This window comes from Limanda limanda, chromosome 23, assembly GCF_963576545.1.
Source record: "Limanda limanda chromosome 23, fLimLim1.1, whole genome shotgun sequence".
Lineage (NCBI taxonomy): Eukaryota > Metazoa > Chordata > Actinopteri > Pleuronectiformes > Pleuronectidae > Limanda > Limanda limanda.
This window is the reverse complement of record NC_083658.1, coordinates 2,169,220-2,189,821: the sequence shown is the minus strand read 5'-3', so window position 1 is coordinate 2,189,821 and position 20,602 is coordinate 2,169,220. Positions and strand designations below refer to the sequence as shown.

The following is a 20,602-nucleotide window of genomic DNA, read 5'->3' as shown; positions in this document are numbered from 1 at the left end:
TGTGGCTTCCTTCATAATTACTCTTTATAAACTTTAATCATGAGGACAATTCACAGGAAAGCATGAAGAAAATCCTAATTAACTTCACAAATTATTGACGTTAAAAGTAAAAGCTGTTGTTTTAAAGGAAACTACTCTTGAGAAATTGCACACCAGTTACAATAGAAAAATAAACTTTTGCTATATAACAAAAAGATATGAGGTACGATAGAAAACTCATGTATCTCCGTCCATGAAAATTAAATTAGACTCAACGTTGAGGGGAAAATAATTCAAAAGTAATACGTGTAGAAAAATAAGTTTTATTTGATGTAAATTCAAATACACAATCTACACAGATAAAAACAACTCACTCTGACCTTATTTTTGTGGAACTTTCCAAACTAAAAGCCTGATTGCTACTGTAATAAAAAGCCTAGTTCCACCCCCCACCCCCCTTACAGTATGTTATGAATACATTTTCCCTTCAGATGAACTAAAGTGGAATTTCTCCACACAAAGTGACTCTGGAGTGAATATTTACAAAAATCACTTTTATTGACTGAACCTAATAAAGCTTCAAATGTCACTATAATACAAACACTGTAAACGATGCAACAACAGTCAGAGTGTGTGTGTGTGTTATTGTGTGTGTGTGTTCAAAAAAGACAAAGAAACACAGGAAATATCAGAACAAGTCAAATAAAAAAAAAACAGAAAAAAATATCTTCATTTTGTTTTGTGTACTATTGGTGGTGAATGTGGAACACTGCAAAAAATAAACGCAGCTTTTCAGCCAAACAGGTGAGAAACTCTGTTTGATGCCTGGTGAAAGTGTTATTGAGTAATTATTGATAATAGAAATAAGAAGGCACACAGAGGAGGGGAAGCTCTGCTGTTATAATCACTGTTCCTCTAAATTCAATATATGAAATCATAACATGTATTCATGGCAGGGAACAGACTTCACATGCCACTGGTGTTTAGTTCCTCGTTCTGACGTCAGACCCGGTCCTGAAAACTTCGTAGAAATCTGGAAACGTAACCGATCTCTTTTCGGGAAAAGCAGGTTCTTTTTTTATAATAGGAAGAAGAAGAAGAAAAAACGCAGAAAACACCCGAGACCAAACGTTCATTTCCTGTTTTTGCGGCGTCGACCTGCACAACATGTCGGGGACAGTTAAAAGCAACAGGATCAAGATTTCTTTCTCTTTCTCTCTCTCTCTGATTCACGAGGCTCAGCGCTGTCGATCCCAGCGCCAGATCGAAGCGTCGTCGCACACCGCGATCAAAATGCTGCTGTCGCGGCTGAAGCTGGTTTGCCGGATGGCCGACATGCATTTGGGGAGAGTCAGCGTGATGCACCTGGAGACCAGAAAGAACACGCCGTCACGTTGGGGTTTTATTCTAGCGAGTCTGAATCTTGAACTCTGAACAGAATCATCGTGGTTGGATTATTGTAACGCCCTCTTCTCCTCCATGTCAAGTACACGATTCAATATCAGTTTTTTTTCAAATTTGTTTTTAAAGCGTTAATTGACTCCAGACACTCAGAGACCCTCTGAATAGACTCTTAGTCGAGGCCGAGGGGTTCGAGCGTTTGTCTGTTTGCTGTCGCAGCTTCAAAGCTTTGGAACAGTTTATATCGAGTTTCCTTAAGTTGTTTTATTTACGTCTAAGACTTAAAATACCTCCGCCAAAGGGACATGGGCCAAAGAGAACTCGTGGTATGGTGCAAATAAAAATCTGGATCTAGCAGATTTAAGTGTGGTTCCATAAAGAGACAGTTTTATTCCTGAACTTCTTTACGTTTTTATTGTGCAGCACTTTGGTCCACACTGTTTTAAAGGCTCTAAGTAAAGTGGATCTGACTTTACAGTTTGTTTTGAACCACTGATCACAACATGTGTCCTTGATTAAAAACACAGAAGTTGTGAACTTACTTTGCTTTGTGCGGATCTTCCACTTCCAGGTCCCACACATACAGTTTCCCCACCTGGTTTCCCAAAGCCAGCATCTGTCAATCATCATCACAGCAACATCAGTAAACACTCGAGGTTCCTCAGGGGTCAAAAAGAAAGTGACATGATCATAAATGCAAAGACAAATCAGACTGAGCTGTGTTACCTTCTGCCAGAAGTCCATGGAGAAGCGCATGTACCAGATGTCACACTGGCTGTAATCGAAGCGTCCCAGAACCGTCACGTTGGACTCGTTGGGTTTGATGTGATCGATGTCGTCCTCCATCTTCCCTGGTTTCCAGCACACGATGGCGTTTTCACAGGACTGGAGTGAGAAAGTGAGAACGATAAACAAAAAGGACACGATAGACTTTAAAAATCATAACATTACACTGAGATAAATCCAGAAATCTCTTTATTAAATCCGCTTGCCTTTGAAAGAATGAGGTCGCCCAGCCACCGCACACAGTCCACGTAGTTCCTGTGGATGTCTCGTGTTGAGAAGTCGGGGAAGTGGATTTTCTGAGACACAAACGGCCTAAAGAAAACACAAATTAAATTAAAAATGATGAAAACATGATAAATTATGTAAAACAGGACAAGAAACCACCAAAAGAATGATTCTTCACCTGTTGGTCTTCGACGGGTTGTACTCATAAGATCCTCGGATGGCTTTCTGCATCCTCTCTGAATTGATCCTCCACAGTTTGAGGGAGTGGTCCATTCCACACGACATGATCTTCTCACCCAGGAGATCAAAATCCTAAAGTGGAACGAATTCAGAGGTTAAAAACCCTTTAATAAAAACTGTAAACCATCTTGGAGTTATGTTTGTTCTGTAAAATAAAGAATTACACATCAGCAAACACATGTTGATGCGAGTTGTGATGTACGACACTCACGGCGCTCAGGACTTCGTCTCGATGACCTTCCACGCCGCCGAATATCGCCACTAAGGTGTCGGTCTGTATGTTCCACAGACGAAGGGCGTGGTCTGAGGAAACAGGCAGGAAATAATCAAATGAAACAAAGAAAGATATTTCATAAGAATCGTGAAAGAATCACAGCGTCTTCATGTGATTTTATGAATGTTTAGTGTTCGTCTGCAAACACACAAGGAAAGAATCTGGTTGAACTACAGTCAAAACTCAATGAGTGAATTTTTAAAATCAGCTGAGGAAACTAAAATGTGACCTTATCACAGAAGTGACGATTTAAGAACCACCTGAGAATCACACGGTGATAAAACCATTCTCCTCCCTCTCACATGACTGAGAGTGACTCTCCTGCACCACAATGGAGACAGAGGATTTATAGTTTTCAGATGGTCAATAAAGCCACTAAAAAATGTCATTTAACTTGAAAACATATTGTTTATGATTGTTATTGTCAAGTTTGTACCTTTACTGACAGACAGGAGGAGATTTGGATCCCTGGGGTGAAACTTGAGCTCGTTGATGGCGTTTCCGTGACCTACATAATGCTGGATATGACCGAGAGAAGTGTAATTAAAGATGTGATATATGGATTCCAGTTCTGATGATAAAAGGTACAGAAACTTGACCCTGAGAGTTAGTTCCAGGTGAAATTACCTTGATGCACTGCATAGTGATGTGGTTGATCACCCGGATGATCCCACGGGAGCCGGCCACAGCCAGCAGGGGATGGCTGGTGCTGGTGTCGTAGGTCCAGGCACACGTGTAGAAGTTCTCCTCTGCCTTGACACACAGGAAGTCAAGGAAATCCACCAGACACTTTCACACTTGCATGAAAAGATTCAAAGTATGACAACAGGAAGGAGTCAGTTAAACGACGAGTAGAAAGGATACGTCTGCGTCCACGTACGACTGCAGGAGTCTGACTTCTCCCTGAGAGTGACATTCATACAAAGTGACCTGGAGGAGAAAAGAAAACACTGGTGAGTTATGAACAACGAGCAGAATGTATTGGAGAAGCGTAATTTTCTTTTTGTAAGGTCGTCACTCACCCTGTTGCTCCCCACGGTGGCGAACACCAGGGGGTCTCCCTCCTTGCTGTGCCAGTTGAACTGGACCCCGAACAGCGGCTGGCCGTGGTCCTCCTGTGGAAACCAGTAAGATCAGCCGAGTCCCAGTGTGAGGAAATGCTGGAACCTCAGTGTGGTGCGTGCACGTACCCTCAGGCTGTTGACACATTTGAAAGAGTATCTGCAGTTCTTGGACTTCCACTTGCCCTTCCTCCAGCTCTTCCTGCCCGGGGCGTTGGCGGTGTTGGTGGGCGTGCCCGGGCGCTCGGCGGTGGCGCCGCTCTCCACGCTGGCGGCGTCATCCTGCAGAGATCAGGACCAGATCAGACTCCAGCACCTTGAGTGATACTTCACACATTATAACGATAACAGCACACGTATTTACACAGGAGGCAGGTTGTCTGTGTCACAGCTTTCAGAACAGTTTCACTTTATTTGAAACAGCTGATTCTCACACATGTGCAGGAACTACACACACACACACAAAGTTGTTGTTACTTCAAATGCAACGAATGTCCCTCTGCTTCTGTGAGTGTGTGTAGTTTCATATTTGCTCTTTCCTCCTTGTTTACACTTTCCTTCTCTGTCCTCGGGCTCTTGACCTTTTGTTTACGTGCATGTGACACATTGACTACACGTGTTAAACTGTGTGAACACAAACATGGAGACACTTCTGTGCTACACACTGCTCCTGAGCCTTTAGCAGCTCAAACTGCAACAACAGCTTCATTAATATAAAGTAAACACGTGTTTCCTGTTCCCTGGACCCAGCTGCTGCAGGAAACACAGCTAGCACCTAGCTGCTAGCTGCTAGCAACAACTTCCCTCTTCCGGTGTCTGTTTAAACAACCGGAACAACTCGATCCGTGCAAGTGAAGATGTTCGACCGGGTTTAAAAGTCGTGACATGTCCGAGCAGCTGAGAGGAACCAGGGGAACAAAGCTGCTAGCTAGCTGCCTTAGCATCCCGGCTGCTTTAGCACAATGCTAACCGGCTCAGGGCTAGCAGCGGCTCGTCAGTCGTGTCAGAAACACCACAGGTTCGATTCCTCACGTTCTCGTCTCCGGACACGTCCGGGTTACTGTTCTCGTCGCTGCTCAGCTTCTGTTTCTTCGCCGGTGTTTCTTTTCCCGCTTGAGAAGGAGACTCGGACATGTTCCTATTTTCCCTCATTTTGCCCCGAAGCTCCGCCTCTTCCGCTCCGGCGCCGCAAGGGCTGCCGGGTAACGTAGTTTGACTCGCTCTAGGGGGGAATTCCGCTAAATTTCATCAAATTCTGATTGAAAACTACAAAAGTTAAATGTTTACATCTGCTTTTCCCCCTTTAATATCATTACTTTCATTTTAGATTTATATTTAACGACATGCAAACACCAAATACTGCAATATTATTTATATTTCCATTATGCTATCTTGTAGTATTATTTATATTATGGTCACTTACTTTTTAATTATTTCTGTATCATGGTCACTACTGTTGCAATATTACTTATAATATTTTTGTTTTCATTACAATAACACTTATATCATTCCACTTTCTCCCCAGTACCTGCTTTTGCACAGTGTCTGTTTTGCAGGTTGTTTTTGTTTCTGTACTCTCATTATGTGTAGTTTAGTAGTGTACATATTGTGATATTTTTTATTGTGCTTCGGCACTGTTATTTAAATTCTGTTTTCTCTTATTTTGCTGTAACAAGTGAATTTCCCCGTTGTGTGGATAAATAATAATAAAGAAATCTAATAATCATGAGATAAGCACCATTTGCAAACGCATGAGATGCATTAGAAGTGCTAAATGTTGAGAGAATTACTTTATTAGGATTAAAACGCTCTTTAATAAATGACATCATAACAAGGAGCATAAACCAGGTGCTTCTTTACGACTGGAGGTTGTTTAAATGCACAATGATGTGTGTACCACAAAGCAGTCAGGCAACATCTAATATTAGTGTTTTCTGCTTTATTAAACAGTCGATAACTATAATGAGGAATGTGCAAGAAACTCCACACAGGCAGGTGTCACTAAAGAGACTTGGATTACCTGTGTAAGCCAAAATACAACATGAGAAAATGTACATTTACATATGAATTTATTAAAAAACTGTTTACAATTACAATGTTTTCTCACAGTCCAACAATATTCTTCTCTCGCTGCCTAAAGGATCATCTCTGCCTCCTCAAAAGAGGCTTCGCTCATCCCCTCTGACAGCCCTTCATCATCCTCCTCCTCCTTCCCCTCCTCTTCCTCCTCCGCTGCTCTCTTCACGCCCCTCTGCTTCGACAGGGCCTCGGCGTAGCGGATGTTGTACATGTTGAAGTCACACCTGTACAGAGACAATACACAATGATTGTTACTGAGCGTTAAGTGTGTGAGTAACATGTGTTAGGGTTGTGTGTTTCTGTTCACAGTGTGTGAGGGAAGAAGTGCCACTCTGTGATGATACTGTGCGACCACAAGAGTGTGTTTGTGTGTTCCAACTAGGGTTGCAAAGAGGCGGAAAGTGTTTTTCTGGTAAATTTCCGGGAACTTTCCGAAAACTTTCCACAAGAATATTAAGCTCGGGAATTTTGGGATTTTTGAAAAAAAAACAACTATGCAAATTAAACGCTGAGCAATAAAAACATCAATCAAAACTCTATTTTAAAGATGTATGGAACGTTGAGTTTCAAGCCTCCACTGTGCATTCTTCCATCACATGCACAGATAACTCCCAGCATGCTTCACTCTACAGCAGGACTATTGAGACCTGCTGTAGAGTGAAGGACTAGTCAGGTAAGTTTCCATGATATTACTGGGGAAAATATATTAGCATGCTGATTGAGGATTGTTCATCTGTTCATCTAGCCTATTTCCATTCATTAATCTATCAATTGTAAAATACGTTTACAGACGATTCCAATTGTTTGGCTAACTATTTATATCTCTGGCATTGCATTAGTGTTTTTTTACAAACTTTTTTCTCATCTTATTCTACAGAACAATGCCACGTGCACTCTCTCATGTGTGGAGACATTTCACCTCATCCAATGTAGAAGGAAAGGCTGTGTACATTTGCAAATACTGTGCAAAGACCTATGTTAAGAATGACACAACGATGCAGAAGCATATAGTCAAGTGCCCAAAGTTTCCTCAGGGCTCAAATCAGCCTATGACACAACAAAATGTTTATATTTATGTCTGTATATGACAAGGTAAATACAGTTAGTATAAATTACCCACAACATTTCCAGTTAATTCCCATGGAAAGTTTCCAACTTTGAATATTCCCCGGAATTTTGCAACCCTAGTTCCAACAAATCAAAACATCTTCTTGTTAGTGTCTCCTCTCTGTGTATATTCATTCTTCTGCTTGTTTTCGTTCGGTTCAAAGTGAGACAGAAGAGGTTAAAGTTGCTGGAATGTTGGGACTTACAGTTTCGACAGGTTGTCAAAGTGGATCTGGATGCTCTTCTGCAGCGCCTGGAGTGTGGGCAGTAATGCTCCTGACCTGCAAACCCAAGAAAATCAGAATCGAGTCAAAACAGAACAAAAGCAACAGCCACATAGCTCTTACAGCAGAACACATCCCTGTGTGTGGCTGTAGGGGGCGCTGTTGCTCAGTAAATCATAGCATTGCATTTAAATCATTCACAACATTCTTCTTACCTGTTCTTGAGTTTCTGTCCGTGCAGCATGAGCAGGTTCTGGGCCCAGGCCATGTAGAACTGCAGGTGACCCGACTTCTCCAAACACGACGCCACGAACCCGAGGAGCTTCTCCACGTAAATGTCAGGAAGTGAACTGCAAACCAGCGCGACTGAAGGACACAGACAAACATGAGCGATGAGGCATTTTCAGCTTTAAAATGAAGTGTAGTGTTTGAAGAAGGGTTCACTCACTCTGCTCGTGTGGCACCGTCTCCAGCACCTCCAGCTTGAGCGCCTTTTCATTGAGTCTGAAGGCCAGGACGATGGCCGACGTCCACTCCTGAAGCCGCAGCTGCTTGCGTATGCTGGCCGGCGTCACGTCCAGGTCGAGGTCGTAGGGGTCAAACACTATAGAACCATCCAGGGAGTAGACCAGCAGGCCCTCGGTGGTGGTGGCCGCCCAGCTGCGACCTGAGAGAAGACGGAACCACTTTAGTAAAACACGTGACAGCGGCGCCTGGATCTTCTGCAGGGGAAGCTGTAATTCTGCCACCTACCAGTAGGAGAGAAGCGCAGCGAGCTGACTTTGATCTCTGGCTTGAAGTGGCGAGAACTCATGTCACCTTAAAAAACACAGAGAGCAGAGATATACAAGTTTAACAGAGATTCCTCACATCAGGTTGGAGTAATGAATGATTGTTTTCCTTGCTGAAGGAGGCGTCGTACCTTTCCTGACTCCCGGGAGGCTGATGTTCACGCCGTCTCCGTCCCCTGCTCCCTCGTCCACCAGAGCCAGGCTGCCGAACTCCGTCATCTTCCGCCTGTCCAGGAACTCCTGAAGGTAAAACAGGATGTTTGAGCAACAACATCACAGACTCATATTTTGCCATATTTTCAAATTACCAAACCACATTCTATTTATCCGACAGCATTGTGTGTAGTTACTTTATCTCTGAATGAATGATTTTTACCTCCATGGCATCGAAGGACAAGTTGCAGGAGATTTCAAACTTCTTCATGAGCATCGTCTCCTTCACGTTGTAGATGCAGACGAACTTGGACTGACCTCCGGCTAACACCGACTCCCCGTCCGCAGAGTAGCACACACACGTAAAGGACCTTCGTGAAAAATGAGAATTGAACACACAACCGGAATCAAAGACTAATCCAACAAAACAACCAAACCGGAACACAGCTGGCGGCAGATGTGGTGACTCACTTGCCCTTAGCGGACTGTTTGGCTGTGATTTTGTCCGTCTCTTTGCGGCCCATCTCCAGGTCGTGGCGTCCAGCGATGGAGCCGGTTTGCGTGGCGTTCTGAGAGTTCCAGAAAGAGATCTCACCGTTCAGAGAGGTCACGGCCAACTCCTGACCGTCAGGGCGGTACGTCACCGACAAGCCTGAGGGGGAACATCGAAAACACACTTACTTTTTCAGAACCAGAATCAGAAGAATCAGAAGTATTTTATTGCCAAGTACGTTCACACATACAAGGAATTTGCTCTGGTTATTGGTGCAAACAATGAACATAGAAACATAAAAACGCAATAAATACAACATGCATGGAAAGCAATAAAAAATGGGAAACCAGTATATATTTACTCACTGTTTACTTCTTATTTACTCACTTTTTACCAATATTTATACGAAGTAACATTTATTTTGAGATAAACAATTCTGAATAAAAATATATAAAAAATATAAAAAGTTAAGTAAAAAGCGAAATGCTAAATGCAAAACAGTGAACAGTGTCATATTGCAATATGCAATGTAATGCAGTATAATATACTATGATATGATATAATGTGTTAATTTAACACATCCTAGAGGTGTGTTATGTTTTGTGTTATGTTATGTTTTTAACATGTTAAAGAACTTAAAATGAATACAATAAAATGAGTTACAGATGTTTGGTCCCTTAAAGAAGAGACATCACAGCACTTTTTTTTAATTAACTCTCCCAAGAGCCAAAGGTGCAGTAGTAACTAAATTTGCAGACTTTGGTGCCCTCTTGTGGCTAAATGATAAAAGCACAGTTCAGTCCAGTGAAACATCCAAACAGGTTTCTCCTCCAGAGGATTGTTTACCGTCAGACGTGAGGTGAAGCGTTTCCTTGACCTGCCAGCTGTCCAACATGTCCCAGAGCCGCACGGTGCGATCCCACGAGGCGCTGGCCAGGATCGACTGCACGGGACTGAAGCACAAGCAGCTGACCGGACCCTCGTGACCCCCGAGCACCTGACCAGCCACAGGGAGGAAGGCGATGAGGCAGGTGATACACACACATTATCGTAAGGTTGTGTGTATGTTTGTGAGCGTGTGAATACCTCCAGCAGGCGGCCGGTCTGCATGGACCAGAGGAAGATCTCGAACGAGTCCTGAGCTCCTGCGCACACCAGCTCTCCGCTGCTGTCGACCGCGAGGGTGGAGAACTGCGCCGGCCGGGGCGAGGTGAACGTCCGGAAGTTTCTGTACCTGTAGATCACACACGAGCGAAGAGCAGACGTCACACAAACACATTCTCCACCCCCCCGGTGTCCCTCTCTGTTACACCCTGGCAGCAGCGTTAGCTCACCTGTGCAGGTCGAACGCCCGCACCGTCCCGTCCAGAGAAGCGCTGACGATGACGAAGCCGCTGGACGTGAAGGTGACGTTGGTGACGCTGCTGCTGTGCTCGGTGAAGGTGACGAAGCAGAGGCCGCTGTTGGTGTTCCACACTTTGACCTTTGAGGAAAGGAAACCGCAGGCTGACGTCAGAAACAAAGACTCTTCACTGCTTTTCTGTGGGTTTGAAATTCAAACCAGAAACAAATGGTCAAACTGGAGGATGTGATGCACTCACTTTTCCATCGTCGCCTCCTGTGGCGACGTACTGTCCGTCCGGAGAGTACGCCAGAGACGCCATGTTGTTGAAGTGTCCCTGCTGCTTGAAGACGTACGACTCGCTCTGCCACTCCCACACCAGCAGCTGACCCATCCCTGAAACAATCAGACGAGCAGTCAGCTGCTGCAGAAGGAAACCGTGAGTCTCTGCAGCACAGACACCGAGACACAGGCCGACTTCTTACCTGAGCATCCAAAGCCGATCCAGTCTCCAGAGCTGTTTATCGCCACTGAAGCAATTCTCTGATCTGAAATACTGAAGAGAAAAAACATTAAAAAAATAAACCTCGCTGCAGGAGATTGTTGTTCACATGATCCTGTTTAAATCGATCTAAAATAAAAACTGTAATGGTAAAATGATTCATTCTTTTTGCAGCAGAAAGCCACGATCTCTGTTTACAGCCGAACTAACGTTTCTCTCACCTGAGCGAGTGAATCAGGTTGAATTCTGGGAGTTCGTGCAGGTGGAAGATACCGGAGGCGAAACCCGTGACCAGGATGTGAGTGGGCTTGTGGTACGCGGCCGTGGTCAAGTTGTTAAAATCTCCCTCCTTGTTGAAGAAGTGTCTGCAGATGGAGAATAAAAGAAATTAAAGGAGCGAAGAGCTGCAGCTGCTTTTTAATTCTTCCTCTAAACTCTACAGCCAAAGTTAATCTGTGGCTTCTTACTTGCTCCTCTGCTTGTATCGAACGTTCTTGGTATTCTCTTTGGGGGGTCCAGCTTTCCCTCTGATGACCTCTCCCTCTTCTCCTTCCAGCCTCTCCTCCTCCTCCTCTCCCTCCTCTCGTTGCTTCAGGGGCTCGGGTTGGTCCCGGCTCTTCTTCAGGACGAGGCCATCCAGCTCGGTGTCGCTCTCCCACACACACAGCGTCCCGTCCTGGCTCACCGTGTACAGCTGGAAACACAGATTCAAGTTTCTCTCTGTCTTCTTATCTATTATTTAATGTAAAGTAGTGGAGGGAAGAAGAAAAGAAACTCACATCCAGACTGTCCTTCTCGAAGAAACAGCCCACGATCATGTCCTTGTGTCCTCCCAGCGAGTAGTAGATGAGGTTGGCCCAGCGCTCGGCACCGAACACCCACGTGGACATGTCTTTGCTGCCCACCACGAAACACCTGAGGGGAAAACCAACCATTTCCACATTTTAACTCAGCTCTCTGCTTGAATATCCGTCACCCTGCTTGTCCTCGTCCTCACTTGGAGTCGTCCGTCCAGTCGATGCAGGTGGTCTCATCGTACGGGCCGTAGTAGCTCTTGTCCAACACGAAGGCGTTGAACTTGCGCTGCTTCCCGGGAGCGTGGTACATCAGAGCCACATTGTCCTTCGTCACAACAAACTTCCTGAGACAGAAGAAGACAAAGTTCAGCATCGTTTTGTTGACGAATGTCTCAGTTAATTAGGAGCAGCCAAATGGAAAAGTTCCTTCTTACCTGCCGTCGGGGGAGAATCGGATGCTGTTCACCGGCTTGTGAAAGTGGAAATGATGGAGGACGGCTCGGGTGACGAGACTGACCAACAGGGCTGCTCCATCTGGACACAAACACATTTACATTCTCCTGCTTTAAGTCATTTTCATTAGACATCACATAACAAGTGGGATTCGGCTCTCTCACCTTCGTCCACCACTACCGCCACGCTGCCATCCGGAGAGACTCCCACACACGTGATGTTCTTAGCGGTGGAGACGGGCAGCGTCTCAGACGTGTTGCTGGAAGACAGAAGGAAACATTTCATTGTTATTTTGTGACGTCTTAAAGTACATATTCAAACATGACAGTATTTGACCTTCCTCCATGTTTTATGTTATTCGGTGACTTACTTCTTCAGGTCGAAGACTGAGACTCTGTTTCCCACCGGACTGATCACAGCGTTTCCATCTTTGGAGAAACTCAAGTTTCCCTGACGATAAACTGCACCGAGCAGATTGGAAAACTACACAAACACACAGAGGATCATTGATTAAATCACACAGAACTTCCTGTTTGTGAAGGAAAATAAACCAGGAACACATTGAAACATTAATGAAATCATGTAAACAAGTGGCCGAACTTTAGTGTGAAAGCTAACAACTCAGAGTTTAACTTTAAAATGTGACGAGCTTTATTTTTAGCAGCATAAACAAGAACATCTGGAATTTAGCTAATTCTGAAAGTAGCTTCCCATGCATTGGATGCTGTGGAGTTAGCTCCCGGTGGCTAACAGCAGCTAGCATCCAGGCACTCACCCTGTACGCGAACTTCATTCTGATAAATGTTCCTTAAACTCGCAGCGTTTCTCTTCTGTTTAACATTAAATCATTAAATCATTGAATCGTCAGAATAAAGCTCCTGCTGTGACACATGCTTCTTCTTCTTCTGCCTCCACACGTGTTTCGGTTGTGTTGACACTTTGCACTTCCGGCTTGAGCGGGGCGGCAGTACACGAGACAGCGCCCTCAGGCGGCGGGGAGGAGAAACCAGTCAAAAATGAAGCAGCATTCTTGTCTCATAAGAAAACCTACTTTCTTACATATATTTATGTACTTAATGACAATGAAATTAAAGTAACATATAAACACAAAATTAAACGTTTTGTTTTATTATTAATAACCTTGAAAAATAGTCTAAATACCCTTAAAAACACAGAATATCACAATAAGACTTTGTTGTGAGAAAACGGTTTTAATTATTTATTTTTTTCCATTTTCAATCACATGGGAAAAGAATAATTCCCATCTTAAATGCATGTACATTCAGTATAGTCCTGAACGGTGACGTCTATTCAGATACTTATTATCTGCAACAAGTTTCATAAACCCGGTCGTTCTTTCTTCACACGATCCCTCGGGTCCATTTTTAAAACCCTTACTGAATAATTGATCGTCCGGCACACGTGAGGAACTGGGCCAGTGCCAGAGGTCAAATGGAAAATCGACACTGGATAAAAGTGAGAGACAAAATGGAGTTCAGAACTTTGACTGAAGTTGGCTCGGGATGAAGTGACGGTTCACGGATGTTTCAATGTCTAGTTTTCATGGTTTTTATTCAAACATCTGAAAAAACAGCACGGTAAACAGTGACACCTGTAGAATCTTGACCAAGCTGCTCCCACGTGTGTCAGAACTCCTCTTCTTCACCGAAGCGTTTTGTGCCAAAGGTCAAAACAGGGCACCACGTGCAGGCGGACGTACTTCTGGCCTCCGGTCGAGCACTCCAAGCAGCCGTAGACGGTTTCCCGCCGCTGGTTCCCCATGCCGCACAGCGCGCACGGGCCCTTCGGGATGTTGTGCGTGAGGAGGTTGACCCGCGTGTGGGCGCTTTCCCTCAGGTAGCTGGTGGACACGTCCGTCATGCTGGCGGCTTTCTCGTAGTAGTCCGTCACCATGTCGTCCATGTAGGTGTCGGAGTGGGTGAGCTCCTCAAACGTCCGGTCGTCTGCGCACGAGATGGATCAGGAGAAAGATTGCAAAAGAAATCCATTGTGCAGCAGAGGTTTTCATCGTACCTGCTCTGAAGGGGTTTCCGTAGATGATCCCGGACAGGAAGCGACGCAGTCGACCCATGGAGAAGTGACCGATGTAGCCGCCGAGCTGCTCCCGGATCTGCTCCCGCTCGAATCCGCCCTGAGACTCCGGAGCCACGCAAATATCTGACGGAAGAAGAAACATCAGAAAACAGCTTTTGGTTCTGACTCTAACTTTGGAAAGTGACTTTGTCTCTTTAAACCACGGCCTGTGAGCTGAGGTGGTCAGTGCGTGGTGCTAATAACGCCACGGTCATGGGTTCTACCCCCAAACAGGCCAGATGTGTGTATGTGGTGAGGAAATATCCACATCTGCATTTTTAAAGTACAAGGAAGTGTAAAAATACACAAAAGACAAGTTCCTCCCCATCAGGCATCATTAGTTTAATCATTAGCTCCGTGTCATGTGAGACACCATTGTGTATTTGTGTGTGTGTGTGTTGATGTTGTACCGAGCCGCCCGTCCAGTCGAACAAACAGCTGACAGATGCTGAAGGCGATGGTCGTGTGAGCCGGGATGACGATGGCCTTGTCTCGACCTCTCGGGTTCCTCCCGTCGTCGATCTGAAACTGTGACGACACAGAATTAAACCCATCGACCTGAACACGAGCAGAGTTAGTCTCCTCTGATCTGAGGACTCTACCCTCATGGTGGTCCCTCTCATCCCGGCGTGGACGCTGAGGGAGCACTGCCGCGTGGTGCGGATGCTTTCCACGACCACGCAGAGGACACAGCGCCGGCTCTCCTTGGCCTGACGGACCAGGCAGTGATCCAGGTCCACTTTCCTGAGAGGAAAACCCACCGTTAAACTCTGATCTCTGATCTGTGGACGCATCTGACACCAATCATGTGAAACACCTTCAGTCTATGTGTGTGTCAGTGTCGGGTAACACAATCATTTATTCATCCATACAGAGAACCCCCCCCTTCTCAAGTTCCCTCTGTCATGCAGAGGTCAGAGGTCACAGGAGTAAACATCAAAATCTACTTGGAGGAATACACGTTTTGTAAGATTGTTATGATGCAGATGAATCCATATCTGAGGTGACACCATGATGATCTGACAGCCGCAGTGCATGCTGGGATACCTGGAGTTGAGCTCCCGCAGCAGCGTGGGCACCTCCAGCTCGTGTTTGGTCACGATGCCGAACGAGGCCTTGACGGCCACAGAGTCCGAGCCGCTGATGTTGAAGCCCACGTCGTTGATGATGTGGTTTCCCAGGCGACCGTTGAGGGCCACGTCCGATTTGTCCTCGTAGTTCAGGAGCTGATAAGACGAGACGCCTGTAAAGTTTTATAAGAGATATGTTTGGAATGGAGCTAAGGAGATTTACAAAAATTATTATTTACACTACGGACTCGGTGCCTGGAAAGATGCTTTTTAAATCCACCTCATCAAATTTATTTTAAATACTAAACAACAATGAATCAGGAAATATAAAAGAGCAGTTTGACAATATCAGAAACATGTTTAGTAAAAGATAAGAATCTCTTGTTCGTTTAATCTTTGTCTTTTTATTGGGAAAATATTCCTCCCAACATTAAATATAAAAACACGAGGGATAAAATGAGCCTGAATTCAATCCTTCACATTATTTCACATCTAATTGAGTTTCTCCCACAAATAAAAGTCCAAACCGTTAAATATTGTTGGAATATTTGAATTTGATGGAATCGTTCTCCCATAAAAAACATTTTAAAAAGCCTAAATGAATATGTGAAGCTGAACTTTGATCCAGATCCTCCTCATCACTGTACCTGCTGTGATCTCCTTCTCTCCCACCAGGATGTCCTTCAGGGAGAAGGCCGTGGAGGCAAACTTGTTCTTCTTCCACAGGTGCCTCTTCCTCTTCCTCGTGACCAGGCTGAGCGGCTGGTACCGGTCGGCCTCGCTCAGGCTCGGGACGGGGATCAACCTCCCGGTGTCTCCCACCTGCTTCACAAAGTTCTTAGTGGCTGCGGCAAACATTTCAGAGTTACAGCAGGAAAACACAGAAACCAACACTTGAGCTGGTGTTTGTCGAACTCGTCTCAGTGAGGAGCTTCGGGAGTTTGCTTTCACACTCGCGTTGAATAATGCAGGTGGTGGGTAAGAGAATATGGCACGAGGGGTGTGTGTGTCTGTGTGTGTCTGTGAGTGTGTGTGAGTGTGTGTTCACCTGGTCATTGTGGGCCTGCTGCTTCCTGTCACGTGGTAAATCAGCTAGAAAAACAAATGACACCTTTCAGCAGCTATCTTCAAGGTGGGTTTAATTAGGGCCCGAGCACCGAATGGTGAGAGGCCCTATTGAAACTGTAAGGATTATTATTGTGACTATTCTGAATTGGCTTTTTGAGGGCTTTAACATGCTGAACTTCTTACCAAACTTTGCAGAAAATTAGAGAGTGATGAAAATTTACGTATTCTGGAGTATTTGGAAATGGGCGTGGCAAAATGGCTCAACAGCGCCCCCTGGAACCCAGCCCCAAGGTTTCCACATAACTGATTTTCGCCAAAATCGGGACACGGGTGTATCGTGACTAGTCATGAAAAAAAGCCTCAAGGGGCATTATGAAAAACGCAACAGGAAGTCCGCCATTTTCTATTTCGTGGCCATTTTGGCCATATTCCACATTTTTACTTTGACGTACTTGTCCCAGGGCTTTCATCAGATCAACTTTAGATTCAGATGAGTGTCATCACAACAAGATGGAGATAAAAACTGATTTAGAGATCGATTTTTCATCACACCGTGTGACCGTGGCGTGGTGTCAAAGTTTGATTAAACGCCATCAAAACACGAGGTTCTGTATCTCGGACATATTTGGTTCAATCGAGTCCAAACTACAAATGTGAGACAAGAGTCCCGGCCTGATGACATCTACACAGAAATCATGACTTAAAATCACAGCGCCCCCTGGTGGCAGCAGAAAATGTCTTGTTTTTTGCATGTCTTACACACTGGATGTATTCCTCCTCATCCACTTTGCGCAACCATGTCAAACTGTATCAAATGGGTCTCAAGACATTGATAATGAAGATATAAGATTACTGTGACTTTTCATCAAACGCCATATTAATGGCGTGGCATCAAAGTTCATCAGCTCGCCATGACACACAAAATAGCTGTAACTTCCGTGTTCATGGGTCCATCTCCCTCAAAATACATGTGTGTATCAACAGCCCCCCCCCCCCTGAAGACTGTCAGATGGGTTTAAGGAATGGATGTGGCAAAATAACTGACTAGCGCCCCCTAAAGGGCAGCCCCGGAACTACGGTTGGTCTACATCTACAAAAATCGATAGGGACATGTGTCTTTACATTACAAAGAAACACGTCTTTTGGATACATATGCTAGACCAAACAGGAAGCCCACCATTTTGACTTTAATGGCTATTTTCAGCTTTTTCAGGGCCTAGACCAGGGGTGTCCAAACTGCGGCCCGCCATCCATTTTTAGTTGGCCCGCATCAAAGTCTAAAAATACAACAGTATGTCACACTGTTTAAAGGCAGCTACAGTAAAGGCAGCTGCACTAAAGGTAGCTGCCTTTAAACAGTTTGACATAAAGGCAGCAGCTGCTGACTGTTGCTCTTTTCAATAGTGTGTTAAAACGTGGTAAAAAGAGGAAGTGAAGGAGAGAGGGAGGAGCAGAGATCTGTTTCTGTTCAGAGGAAGTGAATCTGTTCTTCAGTCTCTGGCAGCAGCTGAAATGGAGCAGCAAGAAAATCAACTGGACAGAGAAAGATTCTCCTGTTCGATCTGTCTGGATCTACTGAAGGATCCGGTGACTACTGGCTGTGGACACAGCTACTGTAAGAGCTGTATTAACAACCACTGGGACAAAGAGGAGGAGAGAGGAAGCTACAGCTGTCCTCAGTGTAGACAGACCTTCACACCGAGGCCTGTCCTGGAGAAAAGCACCATGTTAGCTGATTCACTGGAGGAGCTGAAGAAGACTGGACTCCAAGCTGCTCCTGCTGATCACTGCTATGCTGGACCTGAAGATGTGGCCTGTGATGTCTGCACTGGGAGAAAACGGAAATCTCTCAAGTCCTATTTGGTTCGTTTTGCCTCTTATTGTGAAAAACACCTCCAGCATCATCTTCAGTCCGCTGCATTGAAGGAGCACAAGCTGGTGGAGCCCTCGGAGAAGCTCCAGGAGAACATCTGCTCTCGTCACGACGAGGTGATGAAGATGTTCTGCCGCACTGATCAGCAGTGTATCTGTTATCTCTGCTCTGTGGAGAAACATAAAGACCACGACACAGTGTCAGCTGCAGCAGAAAGGACTGAGAGGCAGAGAGAGCTCGGGCTGAGGAGACAAACAATCCAGCAGAGAGTCCAGGACACAGAGAAAGACGTGAAGCTGCTTCAACAGGAGGAGGAGGCCGTCAATGGCTCTGCTGATAAAGCAGTGGAGGACAGTGAGAAGATCTTCACTGAGCTGATCCGTCTGCTGGAGAAAAGAAGCTCTGATGTGGAGCAACAGATCAGATCCCAGCAGGAAACTGAAGTGAGCCGAGTCAGAGAGCTTCAGGAGAGACTGGAGCAGGAGATCACTGAGCTGAAGAGGAAAGACCATGAACTGAAGCAGCTCTCAGACACAGAGGATCACAACCAGTTTCTACACAACTACCCCTCACTGTCACCACTCAGTGAATCTACACACTCATCCAGCATCAGGATCCGTCCTCTGAGGAACTTTGAGGACGTGACAGCAGCTGTGTCACAGGTCAGAGGTCGACTACAGGACATTCTGAGTGAGGCAGAGACAGAGATTTTACAGATTGTGTCTCAGGTGGATGTTTTACTGCGACAACCAGAGCCAGAGACCAGAGCTGACTTCTTAAAATATTCGAAGGAAATCACACTGGATCCAAACACAGCATACAGACGTCTGTTATTATCTGAGGGAAACAGAAAAGTAACACGTACATGTGAAGTTCAGTCTTATTCTGATCACCCAGACAGATTCACTGCTTGGCCTCAGGTCCTGAGTAGAGAGAGTCTGACTGGACGTTGTTACTGGGAGGTGGAGCTCGAGGGGAGAGTAATTTATGTAGCAGTCACATACAAGAATATCAGAAGAGCAGGAGACTCACATGAATGTGGATTTGGATTAAATGATAAATCTTGGTCATTATATTGTTATGGAAACGGTTATAACTTTTATTACAACAGCATCAAGACTCGAGTGTCAGGTCCTGTGTCCTCCAGAGTAGGAGTGTACCTGGATCACAGTGCAGGTGTTCTGTCCTTCTACAGAGTCTCTGACACCATGACTCTCCTCCACAGAGTCCAGACCACGTTCACAGAGCCTCTCTATGCCGGAGTTAAGTGTCATTGTCATGGATACACAGCTGAGTTCTGTAAACTCAAATAGACTCGAGTCATTAAAAGCAGTGATTTGGATTCTGTGTGTAAATCTTGAACTTCTTTTGTCTCCATGTTTCTTGATCAAAGTTCGTCGTGGTGACGTTTCTGCTCCGCACAGAGATCAGCTGTGAATCAAACACCGACCTTCCTTTATCACACATATTTAGTTCTCACTTTGTAAAGACAGAAATCTATAATTACACTGACATGAATGTGTTTGAAAGAACCCAAGCACCAAGCGGTGGGAGGCAAAATAACTGACTAGCGCCCACTAAAGGGCAGCCCCGGCGCTACGATTGGCCGACATCTACAAAAATATATAGGGACATATGTCTTTTCATAAAAAACAAATAAGTCTCCTGGATAGACATGCTAGACCAAACAGGAAGCCCGCCATTTTGACTTTAATGGCTATTTTGGCCATTTTCCACATTTGTACTTTGACGAACTCATAGGGCTTTCATCAGATCAACTTCAACTTCTGGGAATGTGAAGCGTTTATCCTTGCCACAGAGAAGAAAACGCATCCAACGCGGAGACGTGCGCTTGGTCATCGACCGCTCTCTCCCCCGACCGCAACAGGCTTCAACGGGCGGGTGCTCGGGCCCGCAAGTGCTACAACGTAGCCCTAGTTTGTGCTGCTTTAGTTTTCCTCAACAACACATGTTAACCATGACAAAGCTGCAGAAACACACAAACACACAAAAATATCTAATAAATGTTTAGCTATTTTATGCCATAGTCACCTCATGGTGGCCCCCGGCAGCAGCTCCAGGTTTGTCCAGCATGGGCTACTGTGTTTAAATGTAAAGTATTTAAATATAAAGTTTAATTTTACTACAGTAAATAATGAATAATTGGCTGAATTAACTCTCATTTCCATAACTTTTTTCTCAAGTGAAGTGGAATTAAAGATATATTATTTTTGTGTTAGATTCATTGTGTGTGTTATCACTTGGATGAAGTTAAACTTTGTCTGAGTAGCTAGACACACCACCAGGGGGCGCTATGTGGAGACCAATGATGTAACAGCATCTTCCGTCTTCACAAAGATATTCAACACGTCAGGATGTATCACTCCCTCGTTCTTTCAATCGACTTTCACCGACTTTCAATCTATAAATAGCAAAAATGCTTCAGTCAATAAAATGTGATAAAAATGATAGAAATAAAAACCAACACAAGAATAAATTTAAATCAAAACTAAATAAGAAACAACACAATTCAAGTACTCCATATTCTCTTTTGGGCCGTGTTGACGAGCGTTGTTTTTCTGCACCGAGT

The 20,602-nt window shown here is 44.9% G+C and overlaps 3 protein-coding genes across 4 annotated transcripts; all 3 read right to left on the bottom strand.

Annotated features, from left to right (window-relative positions):
* Positions 1-282: 282 nt before the first annotated feature.
* On the bottom strand, positions 283-5,119 carry eed (embryonic ectoderm development). The gene is made up of 12 exons (XM_061067012.1): positions 4,999-5,119; positions 4,096-4,248; positions 3,928-4,020; positions 3,770-3,835; positions 3,533-3,658; positions 3,342-3,423; positions 2,843-2,934; positions 2,570-2,703; positions 2,373-2,478; positions 2,107-2,265; positions 1,923-1,996; positions 283-1,344 (listed from the first exon to the last, which is right to left on the bottom strand). Exons 1-12 carry the CDS (start codon positions 5,116-5,118, stop codon positions 1,218-1,220), a joined length of 1,332 nt encoding a protein of 443 aa, XP_060922995.1. The 5' UTR covers position 5,119; the 3' UTR covers positions 283-1,217.
* An 899-nt stretch (positions 5,120-6,018) lies between these two features.
* Positions 6,019-12,817, bottom strand: pwp2h (PWP2 small subunit processome component). The gene is made up of 21 exons (XM_061066960.1): positions 12,683-12,817; positions 12,278-12,390; positions 12,072-12,166; positions 11,889-11,988; positions 11,655-11,798; positions 11,437-11,572; positions 11,125-11,351; positions 10,879-11,022; positions 10,641-10,711; positions 10,415-10,551; positions 10,148-10,296; positions 9,900-10,047; positions 9,660-9,810; positions 8,792-8,972; positions 8,544-8,691; positions 8,299-8,407; positions 8,130-8,195; positions 7,825-8,043; positions 7,592-7,742; positions 7,359-7,433; positions 6,019-6,269 (listed from the first exon to the last, which is right to left on the bottom strand). The coding sequence occupies exons 1-21, from the start codon at positions 12,698-12,700 to the stop codon at positions 6,101-6,103; spliced, it is 2,751 nt and encodes a 916-aa protein (XP_060922943.1). The 5' UTR covers positions 12,701-12,817; the 3' UTR covers positions 6,019-6,100.
* A 752-nt stretch (positions 12,818-13,569) lies between these two features.
* Positions 13,570-15,929, bottom strand: pjvk (pejvakin). 2 transcript variants are annotated; one of them, XM_061067330.1, is made up of 6 exons: positions 15,719-15,929; positions 15,049-15,244; positions 14,604-14,745; positions 14,412-14,529; positions 13,942-14,085; positions 13,570-13,871 (listed from the first exon to the last, which is right to left on the bottom strand). In XM_061067330.1, the coding sequence occupies exons 1-6, from the start codon at positions 15,927-15,929 to the stop codon at positions 13,570-13,572; spliced, it is 1,113 nt and encodes a 370-aa protein (XP_060923313.1). The 2 variants fall into 2 exon arrangements, with proteins under 2 accessions (XP_060923313.1, XP_060923314.1); XM_061067331.1 differs by lacking the exon at positions 13,942-14,085.
* Positions 15,930-20,602: the final 4,673 nt, after the last annotated feature.